At 40.9% G+C, this 24,579-nt stretch overlaps 1 protein-coding gene across 1 annotated transcript in view; it reads left to right on the forward strand.

Annotated features, from left to right (window-relative positions):
- LOC145413514 (uncharacterized) overlaps window positions 1–9,274 on the forward strand; it is a 38,026-nt gene extending 28,752 nt beyond the window's left edge. Inside the window, exons 14-16 of the mRNA XM_080283210.1 lie at window positions 4,417–4,634; window positions 8,136–8,381; window positions 9,089–9,274. Coding sequence (XP_080139336.1) covers window positions 4,417–4,634; window positions 8,136–8,381; window positions 9,089–9,274 — 650 coding nt within the window. The remainder of the gene's footprint in view (window positions 1–4,416; window positions 4,635–8,135; window positions 8,382–9,088) is intronic.
- The last annotated feature ends 15,305 nt before the right edge of the window (window positions 9,275–24,579 follow it).

Here is a 24,579-nt window from a genome sequence, read left to right on the forward strand (position 1 = left end):
TTGACGAAAAAAAATGAGGGATCAATTCTTAAATGAAAATGAAGCGAAAGCCAGAGATGATAAATGAAGGAACGTGGGAGAGATAAAGATGATAAATGAAGGAAAAAGTGAGAGACAAAGATGGCAAAAGGAGAAATATATGAGAGAAGTAGATGATGAACGAAAGAATAAGTGAGAGACAAAGATGTTACATGAAGGAAAGAGAGGATGAATGAAAGAATAAGTATGAGTAGTGATAGCAAATCGAGGAACGACTGTCATGCGAAGAGATGATAAATAAAATATGCCAGAAACAGATGATGAATGAAGAAATAAGAGAGAACAATAGGCTAACAGTGGAAGAAATTACTCTTCAGGTAAATATGATGAATAAAGGACTAAAGAATAAACAAAGATTAAAACATCTCCCTCGATGACTTTAGTATTTTATTTTATTCTTATAACTATTGCAAATAATAATATGTTTTAGAGTGTACAAATAGTTCGTAAATCCCTCATAAGTAGTATAATGCATTGGTTGTCAGCAGGAATGGGATAATGCAAAAGTTGTACATGAAGATGGACTGATTCATCCTGCAGAGAAGAAAGTGAGATCATGAAAAATACGTAAATCCGTCAGTGTGATAACGGGTAGTTTATTTTATTCCTGTTGACACCATATTTTTTTTTTTTTTAAACTTACGAAAAGCACGTAAAACTGATGGAGTTGAGATTTTTTCATTAAATCCTGCAATACTGTTTTTCTTTTTTTATATTCTTACTACCTGTCACTGATTATCTTTAGCTTAAAAGACACCTCGAGCAAAAATATTACTAGCAAAAATGGCCAAGACAAAAAGTATGAGGAAAATACAACAATCTTTGAATACAAATTGCAAAATGAACAAGACTATATTTGAATGCAAAATTCAGAGTTAAAAAACAAAAACAATAATATGGAGAAAATTTTGAATGTAACATACATATTAAAAAGAATGAAATTCTATATAATTTATAATAACGATCTTTCTGACCAATTTTCTGAAGACTAATAAAAAGCTCTCCAGTGTAAACAAGGAATTTCAAGTAACTGGTGAGTAAGAAAAATAAGACTGGGCAGAATAAAATAAGATATCGAACAACGATTAAAAAGGAGGCAAGACGAAGCCAGAGTAGATAAGACGAGTAGGCGAGGAAGGTGTTGAGGGGGAAACTGGTGTAAATTAATTTGTGAGAGAGGAGGAAAGACAAAGGTCAAGGAGTCTGACTGAAGATGAAGGTCGAACACGCGCGCACGCACGTGCGCGCGCACACACACCTACACCTACACACACACACACACACACACACACACACACACACACACACACACACACACACACACACACACACTCGAGCTGACATATGAGGGGAAATATGAGCAAGGAGGGGACGATGAAAAGGAAGGGAGGAAAGGGCTGGAAGTGGTAGGGCAGAGGGGAACCAGACGAGGAAGAAAGGAAAGAAGAGAAGTTGAGGGGGAAGGAAGAGGAGAAATATGGAGAGGGGAAGACGCGAAGGAAGAAAGGAAGGAGAGAAAGAACGATGTTTGAAATGAAGAGATGGAAGGGAGAGAGGGAAAGAGGAAAGAATAAGGGAAGAGAGGGAAAGAACAAAGAGAGAAGAAAGGGGGGGAGGAAGAATGGGAGAGAAAGGCATGAGAAAAAATAAAGAGAGACCAAAGAGAATGAAAAAGGAGAAAGAATGAAGAGTAAGGGACGGGAAGGAAAGATGAGAAGAAAAGAAGAGGCTGAAGGAAGAGACGGCAGGAAGAGAAAAATGGAAGCAAAAGAAAAAGAAAAAGTAGGGAAGAGAGGGAAAGAAAAGACGAAAGGGGAATGGGCAAGAACAGAAGAAAGTACGAGACATGAAGAAGAGAAGGATGGAAAAGATTGTAGAAAGTGAAAAAAGTTGGTGATGGAGAGAAGGGTGAGGCGCAATGAGGAAATGGGAAAGAGGAGAGAGAATCTGAACTTGCTGAGTAAAGGAAAAGAAGAGAAAGGAGGAAGGGACTGAAGTTGCAGGGAGGCATAATGATGATGAAAGAGAGGATAATAGGAAATGAAGAAAGAATGAGGAGAAAAGTCTGGAATATGGAAAGAGGGAAGTGATGGAGAATCAAGAAGAGATGTTAATAGAAGGGCATAAGGAAGGGAATGAAAGAGAAGAAAAGGGGAGAAAATTATGAATGGAAACATGCGAGAGAATATGGAAGGAATGAACAAAGGACTGGAGAAATGTAATGACGATACAGGTGATAAGAGGAGAGAAGAGGAAAAGAAGAACGTTAGGAAGAAGAGATAACAAAAGAGATTAGATGGCTGAGGAAGACCGGATGAGCGGGAAAAACAAACGTAAATGAAAATGGTGTCAAAAAGGAAGAAGTGTAAATAAAAACAGCGATAAAAAGACAAAGAAACGTACAGAGACAGGACGCTGATTGAAGAGACAGTGAGACGGAAAAATAAACTGAGAGGAGAGGACCGTGAGAAGGGAAGAGGAAAGTGGTGGTGAAGAAAAGGGGTGTTGGAAGGGAAGAAGTGAATTAGGGTAAAGTGGGAAAGTTACTGAGAGAGGAAAGAAAACAAGGTATTAATGGAAGAGGAGAGAGGGGAAAAGGAGAGAGACTGGAAAGGATGTGCACTGGACGAAAGGAAGGGAAAAAAGGAAGCATGGAAGAAAAGGAAGAACTAAATATGAGTGGAAGAAAGGATGAGGGGAAATGAAGGAAAGGGAGGGAGAAAGAGATTAGTAGTGTATGAATGGGGAAGGAAAGAAAGAGGGAAAAATTTGGGAGAACAAGTGAGAAATAAAGACTGAATGAGTGAGGAAAAGTATGAAATAGAAGAGAGGATAAAAGTGATGAGGCTTAATCTTTATCTTTTGTTGTGTTTTGATGACTTCACATCTCTTCCCCTGCTCCAGTTGGCCTCCTAACCTCCTTCCAAATCCCCCACCATCTCCTTTCCCTTCTCACGTCATCTCCCACCATCTCGTTCCCTTTTCCCTTCCCTCGCCTCAGTTCGACATCGCGTCACCTTTACCTCACTTCCCTCCTCGCTCTTCCTTCTTCCACCTCCCCCTTCTCACTTACAAATTCCCTTGTCATGTCCCCTCATCCTCTCGCCCTACTTCGTCCCTTTCCCTCCTATTCAACTATTCCCTCCCTATCTACACCACCCACCGCTCTCAAAAATCACCCTTCCCTATACTGACACTTTAACTTCACCGTTCAGTCCCCCCACCTCCCACTCCCTTCATCCCTCTCGCTCTCTGTTCGTCTCCTCCCACTCGAACCTACCCTCCTCACCACTCACAAATTCGCACTTCCTCCCCTTTTCCCTCAAATAATTCTTCTCTGTTCACACTTTCTCCTTGCCAAGCATTTCTTCCCTTACACCACTCATACATTCCGTCCTGTCCACCTCACTCACACATTCCTTTCCAAACCTTCTAACTCTCCCTCCCTTCCCTACTGACATCCCATCATTCTCCTTGGCTCACTTCCTTTTCTCACACTACACATTTTTTTTTTTTGCTCTCTCTCTCTCTCTCTCTCTCTCTCTCTCTCTCTTTCTCTCCCCAACTCTCTTCGTTTTCACTTCTCCTCTGACCTTTCTCCCCCAACATTCATTTCGTACACTCTTCTCATCTCCTACTTCCCCACTCTCCTTCCCTCTCCACCACTGTCTCCACTTTCCCTTTCCTCTTCCTCACACGCCTGGCTGACCTACCCTAAGCTACACCTTGTTAGTGACATTATTTTCATTACACAAGCGCAAAGGCAGGTGCACTCTATTTAATTGCTTCTGTACCACGAGGAGAGAGAGAGAGAGAGAGAGAGAGAGAGAGAGAGAGTACTGGTAAGAGTGAAATATGTGTAAGGTATGTTAGTATGTGATGTGGCAGTGTAACACTCGTGCGAGGTATGGAAATGTGATGTTTAGCAGTGTTTAGTGTGGCAGTATGTGATACGATGGGGTGCGTTATGACAGTATGAAGTCCGGCAGCGTGAGTTTTGCACAAGACCTTTTAACACTGACAACCGCGCGTGGTCAGCCTTAACTCCAGTAAAGTCTTGAAGATGTTACTGTAATTCGAAACACGTAGTCATATTTAAGAGGTTGCCTCAGCAAGAAACAATGTGCATCTTAGCTCAAATTCGAGATGACATAAGGGACTTTGTAAGACCTGCTCTAGTGGGATTTGTTTAGTTTATAATTCATAATCTCTCGCATGTTATTTAAGCCATTGCAGTATTCACATAATTCATTAAAGTGATATACAAGAAAATACTGATGTGCAGTGGGCAAAAGAAATGGCTAATTGAAGAGTGCTACAAAATTTCCAAAGTCACTCAGAATACGCACCCTCAGTCCTAGACTCCCCCTCACGCAGACTCAGCAGTGCAGTACCTAGGCCAGAAATTGTTGGTCGAATACGGGATTGGTGAGATCGATCTACAAGTGGACAACTCAGCCCAGTACAGCGAGATGAAGGTGCAGGTAGAGCTGATACGGCGCTACGGGTACGCCATGCTCAACATCTACATACCTTCACTTACGCTGCTCATCATCAGCTATGTGACGCTCTTCTTCAGGCCGTCCATTTTTGAGGTATGACCAGTAAGCAGTTTTACGCCATGCACTTCACTGTTTGAGGGGTAAGGCCCTGACCCAAATTCAAGGATTTTTGTTGAAACGTATACCAGGTTATCGGAGGATACTCTTCCAGATGTCAATCAATGGACCTTGAATGGGATGGAATTCCTTGGCTGATAACGTGCTCCATAACATATCATGGCAGTTAAGTATGGCCAATGAACATTTAGTTTAACTTAATCTGTCATTTATACACCTTACTGTAATATAAATCAAACTGTAGAGGGTTACCTGCTGAGAGTGAGACTAAAAGCCTAGAATCTTCAGCTGGCCTTGTGCAACATTTACTGGCAAGGGAGATAACTTAATTTACACAGAGTCACGGCTGAGATTATTAAATATGCAGAACACATCTATTTTACCCACAGACTGATGCAAAAATATATGGGTAGACGGATACATAGTTCTAGAGGTATATGAATGGGGTCCAATGACACCTGAGCCAAACTTCATGCCTAATTCTGGGTGTCAACATGATCCCAAGTCCCAAAAGTTATGGAACTACAATTACTGAAGACCTTATGCGCGAGAATGATGTTCCATGTAATTCACCCGTAAGATCATCGGTAACATCATAACGACTGAGTATTGGTCACTTGTTAATACTGCAGATATGATTTTAAAAATATCGAGGTTCCAGGACCGCATAGGAATCTGAAACATTGAACAAAGACAGATAAAACTCACGCCTGTGGATATAAATATTTTATTGATAGAAGTGCCATAGTCTACTTTCAAGGCTACGCCAGAGTGACTCATTAAAAAAAACAAAATATACAGTTTCTGATACATCTCATCGTGTGTCTGTATCTTAGTGGTTAAAAACATTGTTCATTAATATCAGTATTACCACTTATATTTTATTCTAATTCATATTACACTACTTTATTAAGAGTGTGTCATAAGATTCTTGGATGTTAAAAAGATGTCTTGATCACGAGGCCCATTTTCCTGATTACCTAGTTTCCATTCACCAAATAAAATGCAGATTACTTACATTGCAGTCCCTACTTATAAATCTAAAAATTGTCTTGACCACCAGTGTATTCAGAACAGATTACTTATATATTAGTTACCACAAAAAGCCTTAAATACTGTCAAAATAATCATTTTTTGTCAAGGGCAGTTTACTTACTTTGCACTCCCCACTTAATATCCCTGAAATTTGTCATAGTCACCAGCTTTATTGAGAGCAGGATAGTATTTCTGCACTCCATTAAAATGACTAAAAAACTGTCTTAATCAGCAGTGGTATTCAGTGCAGATTACTTATTTTGCATTCCCCACTTAAAATGCCTAAAAGTAGAGTGAGGAAGGGACGCGGCAGTGACGGATATTGCCAGGGGTGAATAATGCTCGGGGCGTATTTGTTTTTGTGCCGGGCCCTCTGACAGGTATTGGTGTCCTCCTGTGCTGTGTGCTGCTGCTGTACTGGGGGGCGGGGAGGGAGAAGAGGGGTCAGGGAGGGGAAGAAGATGGGGACAGGGGTGGGAGAAGGGAGGGGGAGGAAGGGAAAAGAGTGGGCGGGAGATGGAAAAGATGCGATAGGGAAAGTTGGGATGGGTGGGTGAGGGAGAAGAGGAAGGGTAGGAGAGGGAGGGGTTTGGTCAGAGAAATGGGGTCAGCTGGCAAGGATACGGGGCATCCTCTCATTTGTGGGTAAGAGTAAAGTTTGGTGTTTCGAAATGTGCTAGACATTAGTGTGAACTAATTAGTACTTGGCAAGATCATTTCAAAATTAAGGTTAAGATTACCCTTCCTTTGACCCTAGAATTAAAACTGAATTATGTGACGAAGATTAGGGTCGACTCTAGGATTTGAAGTGTCCTTGGAATAAAGTTTAAGGTCCGTGTAGTTATGATGTTATTCTCAGAGGTGTTGTTGTCCCCCTGGCGTTGTGTGCTTCTCTTGCTATGGGAGAGAAAGTAGGTGGGGGGGGGGGCAAGGAGATACACAAACGAGAGTAATAGGCACGGGTGTGAGGATTATCTTCTTATATGTTGGTACAGGTGGAGTCTAGGCCTTGGAGTGTGCTTGGAATTAAAGTGAAGTGAAGTGAATATACTGCGACGATATGGACTTGGAAAAACAGTAATCAGACTTTCAACTTGGAATTTAAGCCAGCAGTTTGAATGTGCAATGCAAATCAAATGCAGGCTCTAAAATGTGCCTCTGAATAAACTGAAGTAACGTGTTGATAGAGTGACGATTTGGTTTTCATTTGTGTCCAAGAGTTGTGTGCTGCTGCTTTTTTTTTTCGTGTTTTTTTTTTTTTTTTTTTGGGGGGGGGGGTGAGGGAGATAGAAGACTATCAGGCGGCAAGAGTAGAGGACTGCCATTTCATTGGTGGATACAGTTTCAGTTCAGGTGTTGAAATGTGCGTGGGGCTCAGGGGAGTAAAGAAACAGAGATGACAGTTTGGATAAAAAATTGACATATGAATGAGGCATTTATAAGTCAGACTTCAGTTCTGGAATTTCCTTGCATGTAAGCGAAAATGCGTAAATAGGATGACTATTTGGATTTACATGATGATGTGTAATTTCAGTCAGCAATTATTACGTTAGAATACAGACCAGTTTGAGTTCTCACATATCCTTGGTATTAGGATGACGCGACAGATGGTTTGGGAGACGACCTAAATTTAGGATTAAGATAAAAATGACCTAAATACAGGTCAAGCTTAGGCTTAAACACCTGAATTTAAGTGAATGGCATATAACTAACGCCATGATTTAAAGATACTGCAGCATATAATGGTAGTATTTTGAATCTAGACAATGATTTAAATTAATGATGTAAAACTTCCTTCGAATTAAGAAGTAATGATATGCTTGCTACTTTGGGTGATGGTTTGAACTTCGATGATGATGATAATGATTGGGATTATGATTTTAAATCAGTCTTTTAAGTTATAAAACTGGTTGATTTCTGCCACGAAGTGTTCTTGGAATTATGTTGAATTAGGATAATCCAGTGAATTATTATGGTAATGATAGTAATGCTGATACGAAGGCAGGAAGTCAGTTGAATTAACCTGTACTTAGGGTGTCGATTTTACTTTGAAATGAGCTTTATAAAGGAAGGAATACAAGTTGAGTCTGGACTCTGAAATGTGGTAGGGAACACAGTATAGCAACATTTAATTAGAGTGACAGTTTGAACTTAGAATAACCCCTTAGCACGACAGCCACTATTCGTCTTTTCATCATTCAGCCACTGGACTAATTTATTACTTCAATGATGGACGTCTCACAAGAGAAAGGTTAGAAACAAACTCCCTGAACACTATCAGTAAAATGACACTTTTAAATCTCACTTTTCTTTCTTATGATCTCCTTTCCCCCCAGCACCACTATCTCCCTCTGTTCTACGCATTTTTAATTTTTCTACATTTTCCCAGCTCCTCCAGTGCTTCTTTTAATTCGATCCTAACTTCAAACTTTCTCTCTGAAGGTTCGGGTGATGACTGCCTTAACTGCCCTCTTGGTTTTGGCAACACTCTTTACTCAAGTCTCCGCTTCCCTGCCCAAGACCTCCTACTTCAAAATGGTCGACATTTGGCTCCTCTTCTGCATCGTCCTCATCTTCTTCATCATCATCTTCCACACCATCATTGACTTCCACGTGGACTATGGTGATTCCCAGACACAGTCGTGGGTCAAAAAGTCCCCTGGGAGTTCAGCCATCACTCCAATTCAGGTACTGGTAGTCGTTGCTAGAAGTAGACTTTTCGTGCATTTTCTGTCTACAGTAGGTTCATAGCAAATTATAGAATCACTGTCAAAGTTCCAGTGCCATCTATAAAGGTTATTTCCCAATTTCCCCAAGTTTATAGTACCTATACCGTGGGAAAGGTTCTGATATTCTAGCAGACATCCCTGGCTTTTAAATAGGATTACCAGCTGAGTTATAAGCCATGGTTTTTGTTCACATTCCGCATTTATCACTGGTTGGAGGGAAGCTGTAGCCAAAGCTTCACACTAGAAAAAATGTCTATTGTTCTAAAGCTGGCAGTCTGAATGTTTGCTGAGCTACATGAGAAGCTTTTCATGATGACACTTTCTCTCGTAGTTTTTCAAAAGTTCGAATTCATACATTAGGGAAATACGTTTTTTATGTGTAAGGATTTAAAATGAATTTATAGGTTTTCTGCTCTCTCTCTCTCTCTCTCTCTCTCTCTCTCTCTCTCTCTCTCTCTCTCTCTCTCTCTCTCTCTCTCTCTCTCTCTCTCTCTCTCTCTCTCTCTCTCTATATATATATATATATATATATATATATATATATATATATATATATATATATATATATATATTTACAAGCAAATATTGTGACTCGTCACAGTTACCTGTAATAGAAACTTCAGTACCTTAAAACCTAACTGATGTATCTTCTGAATATTTCCTCAGGTCCTTTCGGCAGATGGTGGTATCTCGAGCTTACTGAAGTCAATTACCGGCAAGATGCCCCCAAATCTCAATCTCAGGTTCTACATCACCTTGTCCAGGTACACGATGTCCCTGATCTTCGTGGTCTTCAACATCTCCTACTGGGGCACTCTGGCCAAGGACTCTGGATTGGTATACTACTACTAGGACTGTCTGTCTTGAAGAGTTATAATCCTACCCACATATTAAAACTGTACTGTTAAGGAGGTAGAAAAATTTTTGTCTTAACAAAAATGAAAGAAACGTAGAAAAGTACTGTGAGGATCAAGTGATTCTATCAGTACTATACATGTATCATGAAAATGATGGTGATTAAGAGAAACACCAATAAAACATGCTGATCATCATTTCCTTATCCACTCCTTTCTGTTAAATGAACCAACATTCGCAAGTTCAGAGAGATATGAAGTCTCAAACATATGTTCATGAGAGTCTGGATGATGAAGAGGGAAGCCATATAACCGTGTGGTTCCACAGCCTGGTTTTACAAAAGTTCCTTAGTTCACACTTTATCTCCCATACGGTAAATAGTGAACTGTTTGAGAGGGAGCGGGGTTTTCAGTCCACAGAGTTTACGTTCAGACGAATCTGGGGTCACGACTGCAATGCCAATTTTCTTTTACCCTGGCCAAAGTTGACATCACTCCATCTTGAACAATAAATAGTAAGAAGAGATTAAAACTAGATTATAATGTTAACCATGAAGAAACGCGAGGATAGGATGTAGACCCGAAATTTTGTCTTATTCTGCCACTGAGCATGTGTAAAACTTGATGGAAAACGAAAAAGATCAGGCCAGCTTTAGGGGGAAAAAAAAATCACCAGTATTGTTTTCGTTCCAGATTCACAAACACACTCACCATCAACTCCCTGCCATAAGTATGAATTAGTTTTCTAGGAAGGACATGGGAAGTTTCAGAGTCATACTGTAACTTAGTTGATTTATCACCATCTGACGGAACAGGGCCACTCCAACGACTCATGTAATTAAGTCGTGATCACATGAAATTTGATAAACCTTTACTATGAGGTAGGAATGAGTTTTCTTGGTTACTAATCAAATTTGTCCTCCAATCTGACCACACTTGGCCATCAACTAAGATGAAAATGAGTTTGAGACCTCTGTCAAATGAAAACAAACCGATTATTGGCAAATAGTTGATTTCCAGACAAAATCACTTCCAAGTTTCTCATAGGTAAGATTTGCTTTTGTAAAGTAGAAGAACAAGAGGTTGAAGTGCAGGATCTTTCTAAGTTGTGATCTTCCCCCTCCCTGACCCAGCCAAAAAAGGAATCTCATTTGTGTGTGTGTGTGTGTGTGTGTGTGTGTGTGTGTGTGTGTGTGTGTGATATCATAATACTGGTTACTACGACAAGAAGGCTTTAGTTTGCTACAGACACATGGTTGTTCCGACGATATTTACAGATAAATCGTTTGGTACCCGGTAAAGTGAAAAAATAAAATGTAAGTATACTGTATTTCAAATTACTGACTACAATACAGTTTCCATCACCAGGTTCCGATGATAAACTATTTTCTGAAGAAACATAAATTAGAGGCAGTCTAAAGATAAGCAGTAAAATCCAGTTAATATTTTTGACACTTCTAAACACGACTATGCTAAAAAAAAAAAAATGCACAGATGTAGTTAACATGACTAAATTGCATGAATTAAGTAGATATTGAAGAACGAAAGAGGCTGTTTTTCTCTGCATCATTGTTGAACTCGACAAATAAAAATGCGTCCCCTTTTGGTGCTGCGAAAGTGAGAGCTGAAAATTGCCAGAAATTTTCATTGTTTGCTCATTCTTCTTTTTTGTCGTATCTTCCTGTTCTCGATGTTAATTCTCTCTCTCTCTCTCTCTCTCTCTCTCTCTCTCTCTCTCTCTCACTGAAACTGAACTGCAAAATAATAAGATGACGAGTTAGCAAGTCTCCAGGGATCGCATTACTGGGCTCTCAAAGTTTTTTCTCTGTCTTCCTAGTTATCGTAATGAAGTGAATCGGTATTTATGTCCCCAGTTATACATCTGCAGAATTAACCTACAATGCACATTTTCAGTACATACTTACAATAGCCACGTAATACTTGCTGACAGTATTTATGTACACTATTAAGTTATAGTTCAGCGACAGTACATTTTTAATCTATTTGTATACAGCATCAATAACAGCTTAAAATATTAATGATATTATTTAATCACACAATTTTTCTGCAAGGTGCGATTTAATCTTCACTCCCTGGGTGAACTCCGGGATTACGGAGAGAGAGAGAGAGAGAGAGAGAGAGAGAGAGAGAGAGAGAGAGAGAGAGAGAGAGTACAAAATGTGGGCCTAATGATTTCATGAAAGAACTGTCTTAGGGTTCTCTAATAACCCATGATATCCTCGTCCATTCCCCTTGCCACTCCCTGTGAACTCTGGGATCACGAATTTGGCATGAGATTTTTACAGACACACAATCAGCTATTCTAGACATAATGATTTAATGAGTGAACTGACTGGAGGTTTTCAGCGATTCGCAGTTTTCCACTCCAAGCCTTGAGTTAATGCACTCTGGAGATAGTTGACACTAAGAATGACAGACACATTACATTACAGAAATAATTATGTGATGCTTGACTTGTCAGAGGGTTCCTAATGAGTCATGTTTTGTCCTCTCTTTCTTTTCCTTTTCTTTTTTTCTTTTTGCTCTAAGTCTAGATAATCCTAGTTGCATACTTGAATGAGGTAGCATTGAAGTTCACAGAATTTGTCACTGAAATAATGAGTTCACGAACGAACAGCCTGAGGGTAATACTAATTGCAGTATACTTAAACATAAATATGGAGCACTGGAGTGTCTTTGTATCTCTCATATTAAAATAAAAAATTTTCATTAATTTTGGCAAACTCTGTATTATCGATACCTCTCCAATGACTTTTTGGCCTGATGGATATGAACTGATGTAGCACCCAACAGCACTCCAAATGGTATTATTAAATCAACAGACCACTACGAAGTTTATAGCGTGGACATGATGAACGCTTTGTCTGGAAGCTCCTACTAAGTCCAGATTTTCCTCTTCAAATCCTCCGAGACCCACCATTTAAAGCCAGATTGGCCTCGGTCCGGCATATCCACCAAATACTTTATCATTTTCGCCGCAGAGCTTGTAATCCCTGACGGGCCAGGTTGGGGTCAGAGAATTATTTTGCCTCCCCTGTTTCCCTTTCTCTGGCAACTAGAGAAGTAAAGCTGTATTTTGTAAAATTTTATTCAATATGCTAGCGTTGTTTTTGTCATTTCGGTATAGGCCAGAGAGAGGGTTTTTAGTTTTCAATATTATGATGATATGATAAAGATTTCTGCGGCCTGCAGGATACAAGGTAAGTAGAAGAGCACTGTTGTTACTGTATCTGGAAATACTTATATCAGTCAAATTTCTCGGATACAATCCAAAACATTTATCAGTATGCGAGTGAGGTTGAGATGACAGAGTTTTACTAGTGATTTCTAGAGTTCCCTATGCTGTCAAGAGACCAGCCGTGCTAACTATACTTCCACTTTTTCTCAAGATAATAAAAAAAGATAAAGAAAAAGCATATACAAAGACGTAGCTGGATTAATGCATGATTTTGATGAGTGACCTGACATGTTTTACCTTCTTAAACACGCCTATGAAGAGTTGATTCCCTGACTTTACGAAATTAGAAACAATGGTAGAAAAATATCAACACAGTAACATTCTTGTGTCTTTTGATCTGGCAACTCACTACAGGGATGGTGAGAGGGGTTTTACCAGCAGTTTCTTTTTATTCGCCCCTCCCCCTCCTCTCTCTCTCTCTCTCTCTCTCTCTCTCTCTCTCTCTCTCTCTCTCTCTCTCTCTTTCTCTCTCTCTCTCTCTCATTCGCTTCATCTAGCATGCATGGACGGTTCTCATTCACAGGCGGCCAAAAATCCCAGAGAGCCGAGATCAAATAAAACCCCATTTGCTTTTCATTATCATTCTTTTTCCCCCGGCGTGTTAGCTTGGTAGGTCGCTTTATCCAGATTTACCAACACTATGCTCTGGGGGGTTTAATGTTCCCTTTAGATTTCGCAAAATTGAGGAAGGGAAGGGAAGGAGAGAGAGAGAGAGAGAGAGAGAGAGGGAGTTAAAGAAAGAAAAAGAACTCGGGTGGTCTTTTAATGTAATAACCAAGGCGGATTCATAAGGACCAACATAAAAATAACAGGTTGGGCAAGTCAACAAAATTATCAGTCAATATGCACTCGAGGGAGGCAGTAAGGAAAGAATGGTGGGAGCAAATATCAAGGTAAACAGTTGTGTGTGCAAGGGAGGGGACATGTGGAATGGGGACTGTGGCGAAGGGATGGGGGAGGAGAGGAAAGGGTTGAGGGGAAGGGGAGGAAATTTGGAATTGGTTCTGTCTGGCGATGGGGTGGGGGGAGATGAGGAAAGAGTTGAGGGTAGAAGTGGAAGAACAGGAGCGACTGAGAGATAAATATAAGACAGAGGAGAGCTGAAGTGGATGAGGAAATATTAAGTAGAATGGGAAACACATAAAGGGAAGGCATGAGAAGGGTAAGGAAGGGACTGAGAAGGTAGGGGAAGAGGATACGTATAGGAAGAGCTGGAGGGGGATGAAGAGAATGGGGAGGAAATTTAGTAGGAAGAGGGACATATAAAAGGAAGTCAAAGGGGGTTAATGAAAAAGAGGGCTAATGGAGAGAAGGATGAAATGAGTACAAAGTTAAGAGATAAGTTTGGGCATAGCGAGGTACAAAGAGAGGGAACACATATAAAAGAGGCTGAGATGGCTTGAAGGAAAGGGAATAAATAGGAAGGAAGTAGAAAGGGAGAAGTAGAGAAAAGGAATAGGAGGGTAGAGGGGAAGGGAACGAGTGATAGGATGGAGAAAACTGGGCAACAGAGAGGAGGGAAATAGAAATAACTGTGAGCGACAGAATGGAAATTATCAAAGCAGAGAAAAGGTTGGGAGGATGTTGAAGGAAGAAAAATTAATTGAGAAAGAGCAGAAGGGGATAAACAAGGAAATGGAGTAGGGTTATAAAAGAAAAGGGAAGAGATAGAAGAGCGATTGAAGGGAGAGAGATGACAAGGTTAGAACCACAGGAGATAGAAGAGGAATGGACAGACGAGAAATGAGTTGGAGAAGGCTGAAGGGCAAAGAACAAGCAGAAATTGAGCTACAGAAGGGGAAGAAGGACAGTTAGAGAATTAGGAATACAGAGAGAAAAAGGAGAAATAAACAGTGGTCATAGGGATAAGGGGGAAATGGTCATCTGAATAAAGGACTGAAATGAACTGTAGGGAAGAGAATACTGAGTGATGTACAGAGGAAGACAAACAAGGAAAAAGAATAAAGATGACAGACGGAAGGGGGTGAATGAGAGAAAGGAAGACAACAGAGGAATAGCAATTGTCAAAGAATGACTGTTCATATCAGGATAGAAGGAAAACGAACTTGGGAGAAAAGAGTTAACTGAGATTCAAGGAAAAGGAATGAGTAGGCGAGAAGTGGAGAAGACTAAGTAATGAAGAGGCATAATGGTAACAGTGAGGCCCAGATAGAAAAGGGTTGAAAAGGGGCTGGAGGGAAGTGGACGAGCTTAGCAAGGCCGAACGAGACAACGAAAGACAGAGTATATGAGGACAGAATGAGTGAGAACAAATGAGGAAAGGGTTCGGCGTAATGAAATAGTAAAGGGAGGAACAGCAAAAGATATTTTTTGTTTAAATCAGATGATTGCAGTGAGGGGGACAAATGAAAGTAAGACTGAGAATGAAAAAACAAATGAAAGAACATAGGTGGATAGAAGGAAACATTAAAAGGAGGAGCAAAGACGGAAAACCAAAAACCTAAAAAAGGCATCCGGACGACTGCAGGGACGGGACATGTAAGAAACGAACTGAAAGTAGTTGACATGGATGGGAAACAGAAAAGAACCGATGAGAGAGGTATGTCTAAGAAAGAGTTAAATGGAAGGAAAAATGAAAATTCTTTAAGAATAGAGACGTTATGAAGAGATCAGAGAGTGAGAGAAGGGAAGGATATTAAAATGGACTGGATAAAAAAATAATCTAGCTCCTTCAAAGCATCTTAATCGTTCTTCATAAGGTATGAAAATCATCTCAGACCGAGAACTTTACCACTAGAGCACCAGGCGTCTCAGGAAGAATTGCTGAAAGAAGGGTACAAAGAAACAACGGTAAAGGTCAAGTGAGGGAAAAAGTCAAATAGAGGAAGGCCAAGAACCAAAGGGGAGGGGATCTAGAGTGAGGGGAAAAGCCGGAGGGAAAGGGGAAGAGAGAACCTTGGGAAGAGAGCAGAAAAGGATGAATGGAGAGGAAGAAAATAGGGTAGAAGGGGGGTTCGAGGAGGTAGGAACACGATATGTTGAGTTTGTAGGGAAGAGTGATAGGCATGGGAGTACTAAAGGATTTATAGAAGAGAAGTTAACGATGGAAAGAGGGAATTAAGAACGAGGACTGAAGGATATCCACTGAAGGGTAGGTACTTAATATTTCTTTTGAAAGCGTTATTAAAACAAAGGTACACCAGGGGGAACAGCCAAAAGAAGCAAGCAAGAAGAAAGAGCCAGGTAGAGGAGGGACAAAAAAGATGTGACCAGGAGTACAGCACAACAAGAAACGCTGAATGGAGAGAAAATGAAGAGAGAGAAAAAAAGGGAAGAGACAGACAGGAAGGGAGAGATGATGTAAGGGAAAGAAAACGCTGAAGCTACTGAGGGGAAGTTACTTAAAGAAGGGAATGTCTGAAGTAAAGGGAGGAAACTAGAGCAGAGGTACCGAAAGGGAGTCACTGAAGGGAAGGGACTTAAAGGATTACTGATGGCTTTATGAAAGTGATAATACAAAAGGGAGAATAGCCCAGAAGGGGGAAGTGAGGACCAAGAGCCAGGTAGAGGAAGGGCAAGAGGAGAGAGGCAGTGGGCATAGGGTGAGGGTAGACGCCGGAGGGAGAAAGATGGGAGGACAGATGACGAGAGGGGAGACAAAACGCCGAGAGAAAGTATATAAAGTCAAAATCTTTTCCCCTGCCAGGTCACATTTTTCTTTCCTCTCTTTCCCTCTCTCTCTCTCTCTCTCTCTCTCTCTCTCTCTCTCTCTCTTTCTGTCTGTCTGTCTCTGTCTCTGTCTCTGTCTGTCTGTCTGTCTGTCTGTCTGTCTGTCTGTCTCTCTCTCTCTCTCTCTTTCTCTTTCTGTCTGTCTGTCTGTCTGTCTCTGTCTCTGTCTCTGTCTGTCTGTCTCTGTCTCTGTCTCTGTCTCTCTCTCTCTCTCTCTCTCTCTCTCTCTCTCTCTCTCTCCCCCCACTTTTCTGTTCTTTCCATAAATTTGTTTTCCCGCTTTCTTTTATAATTTGTTTTTCCCCCAAGTCCAAAACAAATTTCCAGTGAATGACATAACATCACCCAAACACTTTTATCCATATTATTTTTTAGCTGGTCGGCGTACTGTGAGCGCTGACTTAACTGAAGGATATCTAAGCATTGTTTTTTACTCATATCCAGAAACACCTCGTCGGGCCGCGCAATTAATCTTTACCACATTCGTCTTTCATAGTGCTGGGTCTGCCTCTCGTTCTGTCTGTTTCCAAGCTCTCATACCCTTGTTTAGCTGGTGTCTCATACTCTGTATCGTTTCATACACTAGACTGTTATTAAAGTTATTCGATCTTTTCTAATGCTTATTTTTTACTCAAGTGGTGAAGGGATTATTGAAGGTTCTGTCTGACCTTATCAGTTCAAACAGTTTCTCATGTGCTTAGTACAGTCGCTTGGATAAACAAGGATAAAACTAAAATGACGTGTGGTGGTGAAGTGGGTAGGTAGCCAGTTCTTCAAGAGCCATGTGTTCAGGTGAGTTTCTGTCGTACTGCCTTATGAGTCGAATTCTGGGTGACATTATAGGTCTTGTAACACCTTATTCCTAGCGACTTACGTCTATTGATCTTCTACACTCTCTTTTATGCTTTTCACATTTTTAAGTACCTGGAAAGTTTGCTCCAGTAACATACAAAAAGGTAGTAAGGTTTAATGTGGAGAATATATTGCTATGAAATTGGTACTGATAAGTCTCCCATGACACTTAAAGCTTATCCATTAATTTCCACTCTTTCTCCTCATCTCTGCCCTACCCTTCATTACCCCTCCATCCTCCTCTCCATTCTTGCATCTTCCCCTCATTCTCTTCCCTCCACATTACTTTTCCTTCCATTTTACTTCCTCTCCTCTCTCCTGTTTTCCCACTCTTTCCCCTCACCGTCCTTCCCATCTCTCTCCTCATCTTCCCCCATCCCCTCTTTCCTCCATTCCCTTTCTCCACTTCATCCCTTCTGTCTTCGCTCCTGTTTCCTTATCTTCCTTTTCCGTCATTCCTCCAACTATCCTCCCCTCCTAGTCCCTTATATTGAACTCCCTTTCTCTTTCCTTGGCACACCCCTTCCCCGCCTTTCCTTATCTCCCATCTCCCGTTTATTCGCTTTCCTCTCTACTTCATCTCATCCTTCGCCCTGTACCCAATTCCTCTACCACTTTCCCTTAAGCGCCTCTTTTCCCTTGAAACCCCTCATAGCAGCTACCTCCCTCTCTTCCCTTTCTCCTTTCCCTTCTCCTCCCCCTTCTCTCCCCTCAGTCCCTCCTTCCCATTTCCTTTCTATCCGAACACTCCATATCTACTTCTTCACTCTGCCGCTGACTTGAACCCTTCCCTTCTTCTCTATTCTTTCCTTTTCCCACTTCGCTCTCAGTCTCTCCCTCCTTACTTCTTCCTTTCCTCCATGCCTCACATTTCGTCGGGATTTTTTTTACCCCCTTCCTCCTTGACTGTCCTTCCCTTGCCTCTTTCCTTTCAGTTCCTCCGTTCCCTGCATAACCTCCAAATCCCCCAAGTCGACATCCTTCCCTGAAAACCATGATCTTCCCATGTTCTCTAACTTCGTCCCTCCTCTCTCTCCTTGAAACGCCTCCCTCTCCTCCAAATATCAGCACAACGAACTCTCTTTTTGACTCATCTTCCTATGTCTCCATCCTTCCCTTCTTCCGTCTCCGCCTTCTTCCCTCCAAAATTTCCTGTCAATCCATTCCTCTCCCACTTCCTATCCAGTTCATCCCCATTCCCTCCAAATCTTTCTTGTAAACCTCTTCTTTTCCCCTCTCCTTCTCTTCCTCCATTCCTCCCCCTTTCCTCTGTACCACCACTCCTCCACTTATTCCTCTCAACCCATTCCTTTCCTCCAACTTCTCCCCCTTCCCTCCAAATTTTCTTAACGCCCCCTCCCCCTTCCCTTTCTCCCTTCCTACCCAACCTCGTCCTAATGATGATCTTGCGTCACGGTAGAAAAATTGTTAAACCTTTATGGCCGGTTTCTTAGCCAAAATTAATCCTAGCCTCTGAATCTCTCTCTCTCTCTCTCTCTCTCTCTCTCTCTCTTTTACCCTCAAACATTTCTCGGATTTCCTCTCTCGCTTTTTCCAGTCATCCTTCCTCCTCACCCCTCATCCCCTCCTTCCCTCCTCTTCCTTCCTCTCTCCAAACTTCCGGTCTCTTCCACCTCCCCTCTCCATTGTCTCTATCTACCATTCTGATTCCATATTCCCTCTATTTCTCTCCACAGTTTCCCACACTTCCGCTGAATTTCTCCCCCTCCTCTCTCTCTCTCTCTCTCTCCATAAAGCATCATCATTTAATCCTTTCTACCCTCCTCGTTATTGGAGAGGTCGTTTGCGTGGGGACATCTTTTTTTTTCTTTTTCTCTTTTTCTTTTTCATCGTCATCGAGCAATTTGAGGAGTTTGCCAAGACGGACGGTTATGGTAGTGATAAACGCTTAGGGGCTTAAAGAAACTGCGATTTTCATTATTATTATTCTTCCTTTCGTCTTTTTCTCGTTGCGACGCATTATTTTCAGTTACTTCCACAAACCATTTCACTGCGAACTCTTTTTCTTAAGCTGAGCAATAATCTTCAGTCCTTCCCACTTTGTACCACGATGTCTTTTTTAAGCTGAATATATTTTTCTGTCGGTGGTAAGAAAAAAGAAAAAAGTTGCTAGTTTACTAGAGGAACTTCTCCGTACTGTTTCTAACCTCGATTCTACAATATTTCTTACTAAGCCAATAAAGATCATCCGTCAATAGTAGGAGTAATGCAATGGACATCACTGACTTGAAATGGCAGAAAAAAAAATTAATTAATCTTTTGACATGCGCTGATTTTTAATTGTATGTACTTGCTACTTTAAACCAGATTTCTTCCACTAAGGAAAGGCTTTTCTTATTGCAGGGCTAGCTGAAGACGACAACAAACCACTCAAGTTCGGAATGTATTCAGATCCTATCTGGAGATTGAAAGAAGATAGAATTAAACTAACGTTATATTGGTGATAAGCTACACCAATGGAATTATTTATTATTTATTATTTACTTCTTTTGGACATGGGACAGGAGGAGAGGGAAGAAGACAGCAAAATCATCATTTTCAATAATTCACTCATGGTTGAGCCAGCTCTGGCAAGTGATTCCAGCAAACAACAAAGCTTTTTTTTTCTTTTTTTCATAAGAGAGTGATCCACAAGAACCTCTGAGTGTTAATAATTTTGTCACCATTAATGCTCTTATTGTCGGGACAACTATAACATGTTATTCCAGCTATCGGTGTACTGTACATATCCTGCAGAGAATAGCTTCATAGGAACCTGACTGTGCTAAAGAACTCGGTACTTTAATTATCGTTATAGAGAAATATTCTTAATTATTTTTACTCAATATCCACGCCATTACGGACCACTGTTAAGCTGTATGACGTAGTCCGCCTTTAGCCGTTAAAGAAAAGTGTGATTGTAGCAATAATATTGGGAAGATTGTTGTTACTGGCGTAGGGCTAGTCACACTGTGTGAATCTTTAACAAGAGGCCACTGCAGAATCGAATAATAATATATGACGGTAGCAACAATGAAATGAAATAGTTAACACTCTCATGACTGGGATAACTCCAAGATTCTAATGCAGTTAATGCCTTAATAATATATTTAGCAAGAGTGATCACAGGAACTTGACAGTGTTACTATTATCATCATTTACCCACTCATGGTCAATACAATTCCAGTGCTCTATTTCAGCTAACATCAGATGATTTTGCACACGTGAGAGTGAGCCATAGGAGCCTGAGACTGTAAGGCCTCGCCCATACTAGGGGTCATGCTGCGCACTCTGTTGCGCATCATGTTGTCCAACTCTTGTTGCTGAGACCAGTAATGTCCACACTAGTACAACGGGTAAGGCATTTCAGTTACCGCTGAGCTGCAAGAGGTTGATGATGGATACCCACACCGCAACAGTTCAGGAGACTGTGATGTGGAGAATTGTGGCACTATGCTGTGCCCGAAAGAAAATGAATAGGAAAAAAATGATGTGGTGCAAGCAGTGGCTGTCTCGACGTAATTTCAATGGAAGTTCCAACCACATTTTCTTAGAGTTCGAGACAGAAAATGAAAAAGACTGAAAATTTCACTTGAATGCCGATAATTGCATTTTATGATTACTTAAGAAATTAGAGTCATACATTTCTAAAGAAGGATACTAATTTACATGACAGCATCTCAGCAAGAGCTCTTCTTAAATTCTTGCACTTCTTAAGTTCATGTTCTTGTATTGCTTGTTTTTCACCTGCCAGATACATGAATTCATCTTCAGCAGTTCCATAAAATGTAAGGAGTTGCCCCTTGACCATTCAATACCTGTACGTTCTTCTACCATTGCATCATACGAGAGAGAAAGAGAGAGAGAGAGGGGGGGGGGGGAGAAAAAGAGGTAACAATACAAATGCTCTCAACGAAAGCCACAAGGATGCTGCGGGCAGCGTGGCGCGCGTTGTCACCATGAAATGTCCGTGGCCAGATTTCTGAGATTTGTCAGAAGCGCCCGGCACAGACCCTCCGCGGCGCGAAAACCTGAATTGTACAATATGACGCGCAACAGAGCGCGCAGCATAGTGTGGACGGGCTTAATGATAACTACTGACGTCAGAGGGTTAGTGGTGATATTTTCTTTCCTACTCCTCAGCGTCTGAGAGGAGTAGGACAATACGCACTCTCATTTAGAAGGAGGAGAAGGAGGAGGAAGAAGAGGAGGATATAACAGAAATTTGGACCAAGCAATCCTGAGCAATCCGTTACAGAAAATGGTATTGGCTTTAGTGTTATGCTTTTGTTGCGGACATTTTTGTTGACCTACCATTACTATTATTTGCGCTTGCTGTAATCCTCTATGTAGAGTGGGTCTACACGGTTTTGCTGTGCTTGTTACCACTAAGAGAAGCTAATCCTAAACTGAATAACATCACCAGCAAAAATATAATGCCCAAGACTGTTTTGTCTCGTCAGAGGGTTAACGACAATTTTATTTTAGAGGTAAAAGGGGCTTTATTATTCTTTTTCTTCCATTAGCAAAAAGAAAAAAAAAACTCCCTGATTTAATGAGGCAAGCCGGTGATAAACGTCTCATTACTTAAATTTATTACAGTCCACACATAACAGCAGCCGGGATACCAACCACCGCTCACTCACACAGGTTTACTCTCTCCCTCCCCCCCCCTCTCTCTCTCTCTCTCTCTCGTAGAAGATCACAAGTTTGACTCTCACATTAGACAGACTGTTGCACATAGCTTGTGTACCCCTTGCTCTTGTTCGCCTAGGAGTACAATCGGGGGCTTGAATGTAAACTGGAATATTTAGACTCGTATTCTAAAGCAAGAGTAAGATTTAGTGAAGAAGGATTTCCTGCTCCGATAACCCTGTGCAGTTGACAGGAAATAATATAATTGTTTTATTTCCCTTCACTTTCCCTTCCCTTTCTATTTCGCTTCACTCCTCTTAGCACTCTGAGGCTCCTGTGACTCGCTCACAGTCAGTAAGATCGCCTGGCACTGACTGGACTGCCATGCTAGAAAAGTCGAGACCATGAACGCGTTAACTGCGTAGGTGATCTCTTACATAAGGATTTTTTTCTTTTACGAAATAGGACTGAAAATAGTGTTGAAATAATAATTTTATTCATTCAAAGAAAATAACCTGATCACACAGCCTCCCTCTGACGCCACATGAAAGCAGCACCAGCGACCTTGTCCACCTTTAGTCGCGGACTGAACCTTCACTGTTTCCTAAAGTCCTCGCTAATACCCTTCATCTGTATAAGAGGTTTTACGCTGAAGTCAGTAAGCTTCTCGCACGTCACCTAGCTCGAACGTTGACAAACAAATGAAACCGCCGCTACTGTAAACATGGTCAAACAGGGACAGAAATTTTCGATACTGCTAGACAGCATCTGCTTCAGACTTTAGACCTGTCCGTCACTTTGATCCTATTCCTTCATATAAGAAAGAATCAGTTATGGGTACACATAAGCATAAGAAGCCTCTTCTAACGTGGCATAATTAACTAGTAGAGGAAACTGGGTAACAGGTGAAACATTAAAAGAACTTTTGTTCCTGAACGAACTGTATGTTCTCTGAGGAACCAACAGTTTTTAATAAAGCGTTGAAGATGCACAGCAGATGTAAATATCACTAGGCATACGAATGGATCGGAATTGCCTTATTCAGGATCCTAGTGAAGAGAAACCTGGGTATAAACACATTTAACTTAGCACAGTTGTGTACAATTAGTACTGCTCCAAGTCTGAGTCCGATTGTTATTAAAAATTAAAAATGAAACTTTTGTTGTTCGCAGGTCACATAACTGGGTTTCGAAAGCCATTGCTCGCTCTCTTATTATTAAACCTAATGAAACAGTTCTGTTTTTATGTCCGAGGCTGGAAATCTTCCCCAGTTGAATGTATATATATATATATATATATATATATATACTGTATATCTATCTATCTATATATATATATATATACCTAATGAAACAGTTCTGTTTTTATGTCCGAGGCTGGAAATCTTCCCCAGTTGAATGTATATATATATATATATATATATATATATATATACTGTATATCTATCTATCTATATAGATAGATAGATCGAAAGATAGATTGATATACAACGTCTTGCAGTAATTTATTTCAATATCTATATCTATATCTGTATCTATAATCTCTCTCTCTCTCTCTCTCTCTCTCTCTCTCTCTCTCTCTCTCTCTCTCTCATATTTCATTGATAGTACGTATACTACTAAACACAGAGACGGATAAGCGTAATTACTCCGCGTGAACTCTTACCTGACAAAGATCCCTCACCCCTTTGAGCATGGTTGAAGGCCAAGTGCAGTTACACTGAGATTGGACATGTCTCCAAGAAAACCCATACCTATATCTTAACTAGAGTAATCGAATGAAATGCCGTCACGAGTTATACAATTTGGAAAGTGGCCCTTCTTTTCCGTTAAAAAAATGATTATAGTGCTGAATAATATCACACTGAAAAAGAGACGTCACCGTTTCAATGGGTTAATTAGACGTGAACCTTGTTTTTGCCTGGCACACAAAGCTCACATGCAGGGCCAGTCTGTAAACAAGAACAAAATCTCTTCTATTGTGGAGCGCTAGAGATATAACATTTAAAGTTAATATGGTGATATTAACAAGATTGTGTGTGTGTGTGTGTGTGTGTGTGTGTGTGTGTGTGTGTGTGTGTGTGTGTGTGTGTGTGTGTGTGTGTGTGTGTGTGTGTGTGTGTGTGTGTGTGTGTGTGTGTGTGTGTGTGTGTGTGTGTGTGTGTGTGTGTGTGTGTGTGTGTGTGTGTGTGTGTGTGTGTGTGACAGTGGGGCTCATGGAAATGCAGTTAGCAGACTTCACATCCTCAGACGGTACATCGAGTTGGTGAAGATTTAACCCAAATATTTAAGTTAAAAGACCATTCTGAAAATAAAAACGTAACAGGTTTGACCCGATCTGGATCCTCCTTAGGTATCACATCATGCCGAAACTGAAGTTGGTGTCTTCTCAGTCAACACAATATCAGTATGGGACTATGTGAGTAATTTCTACCATTTGAATAATTTACAGCACTGTGAAGCCTAGACCCAACTCCTTCCTCGTATTGTCAGAATCGATCCCACAGTGGCACAGCCTGAAATCCGCTGCTGCATTTACCCTTGGCGGGTCTGGTTAGTACTTGGATGGGTGACCGCCTGGGAACACCAGATGCTGTTGGCATCCCTACGTCAAGTGGGGTTGGTGGAGGATTAGTGCCCCTCCCTGTAAAAACAATTAACTCTAAGCCCTTGGCCACCCTGTCTGGGATACATGGCGTCTGGCAATGAATGAATGAAAAATGAAAGTTTTTGAAATGGAGAGGTTAGATAATTATAACCTTCATTAAATCCTTCACCACCAGCAAGCTCTTTTAACCTGCATCAAGTGACCAGGAAGCAACTACAATATACTACAAGAAAATGTCACCATAATGAAAGTGTTTCCCA

Source organism: Coenobita brevimanus, chromosome 96, assembly GCF_032717465.1.
Source record: "Coenobita brevimanus isolate Jiangsu-jjx chromosome 96, ASM3271746v2, whole genome shotgun sequence".
Lineage (NCBI taxonomy): Eukaryota > Metazoa > Arthropoda > Malacostraca > Decapoda > Coenobitidae > Coenobita > Coenobita brevimanus.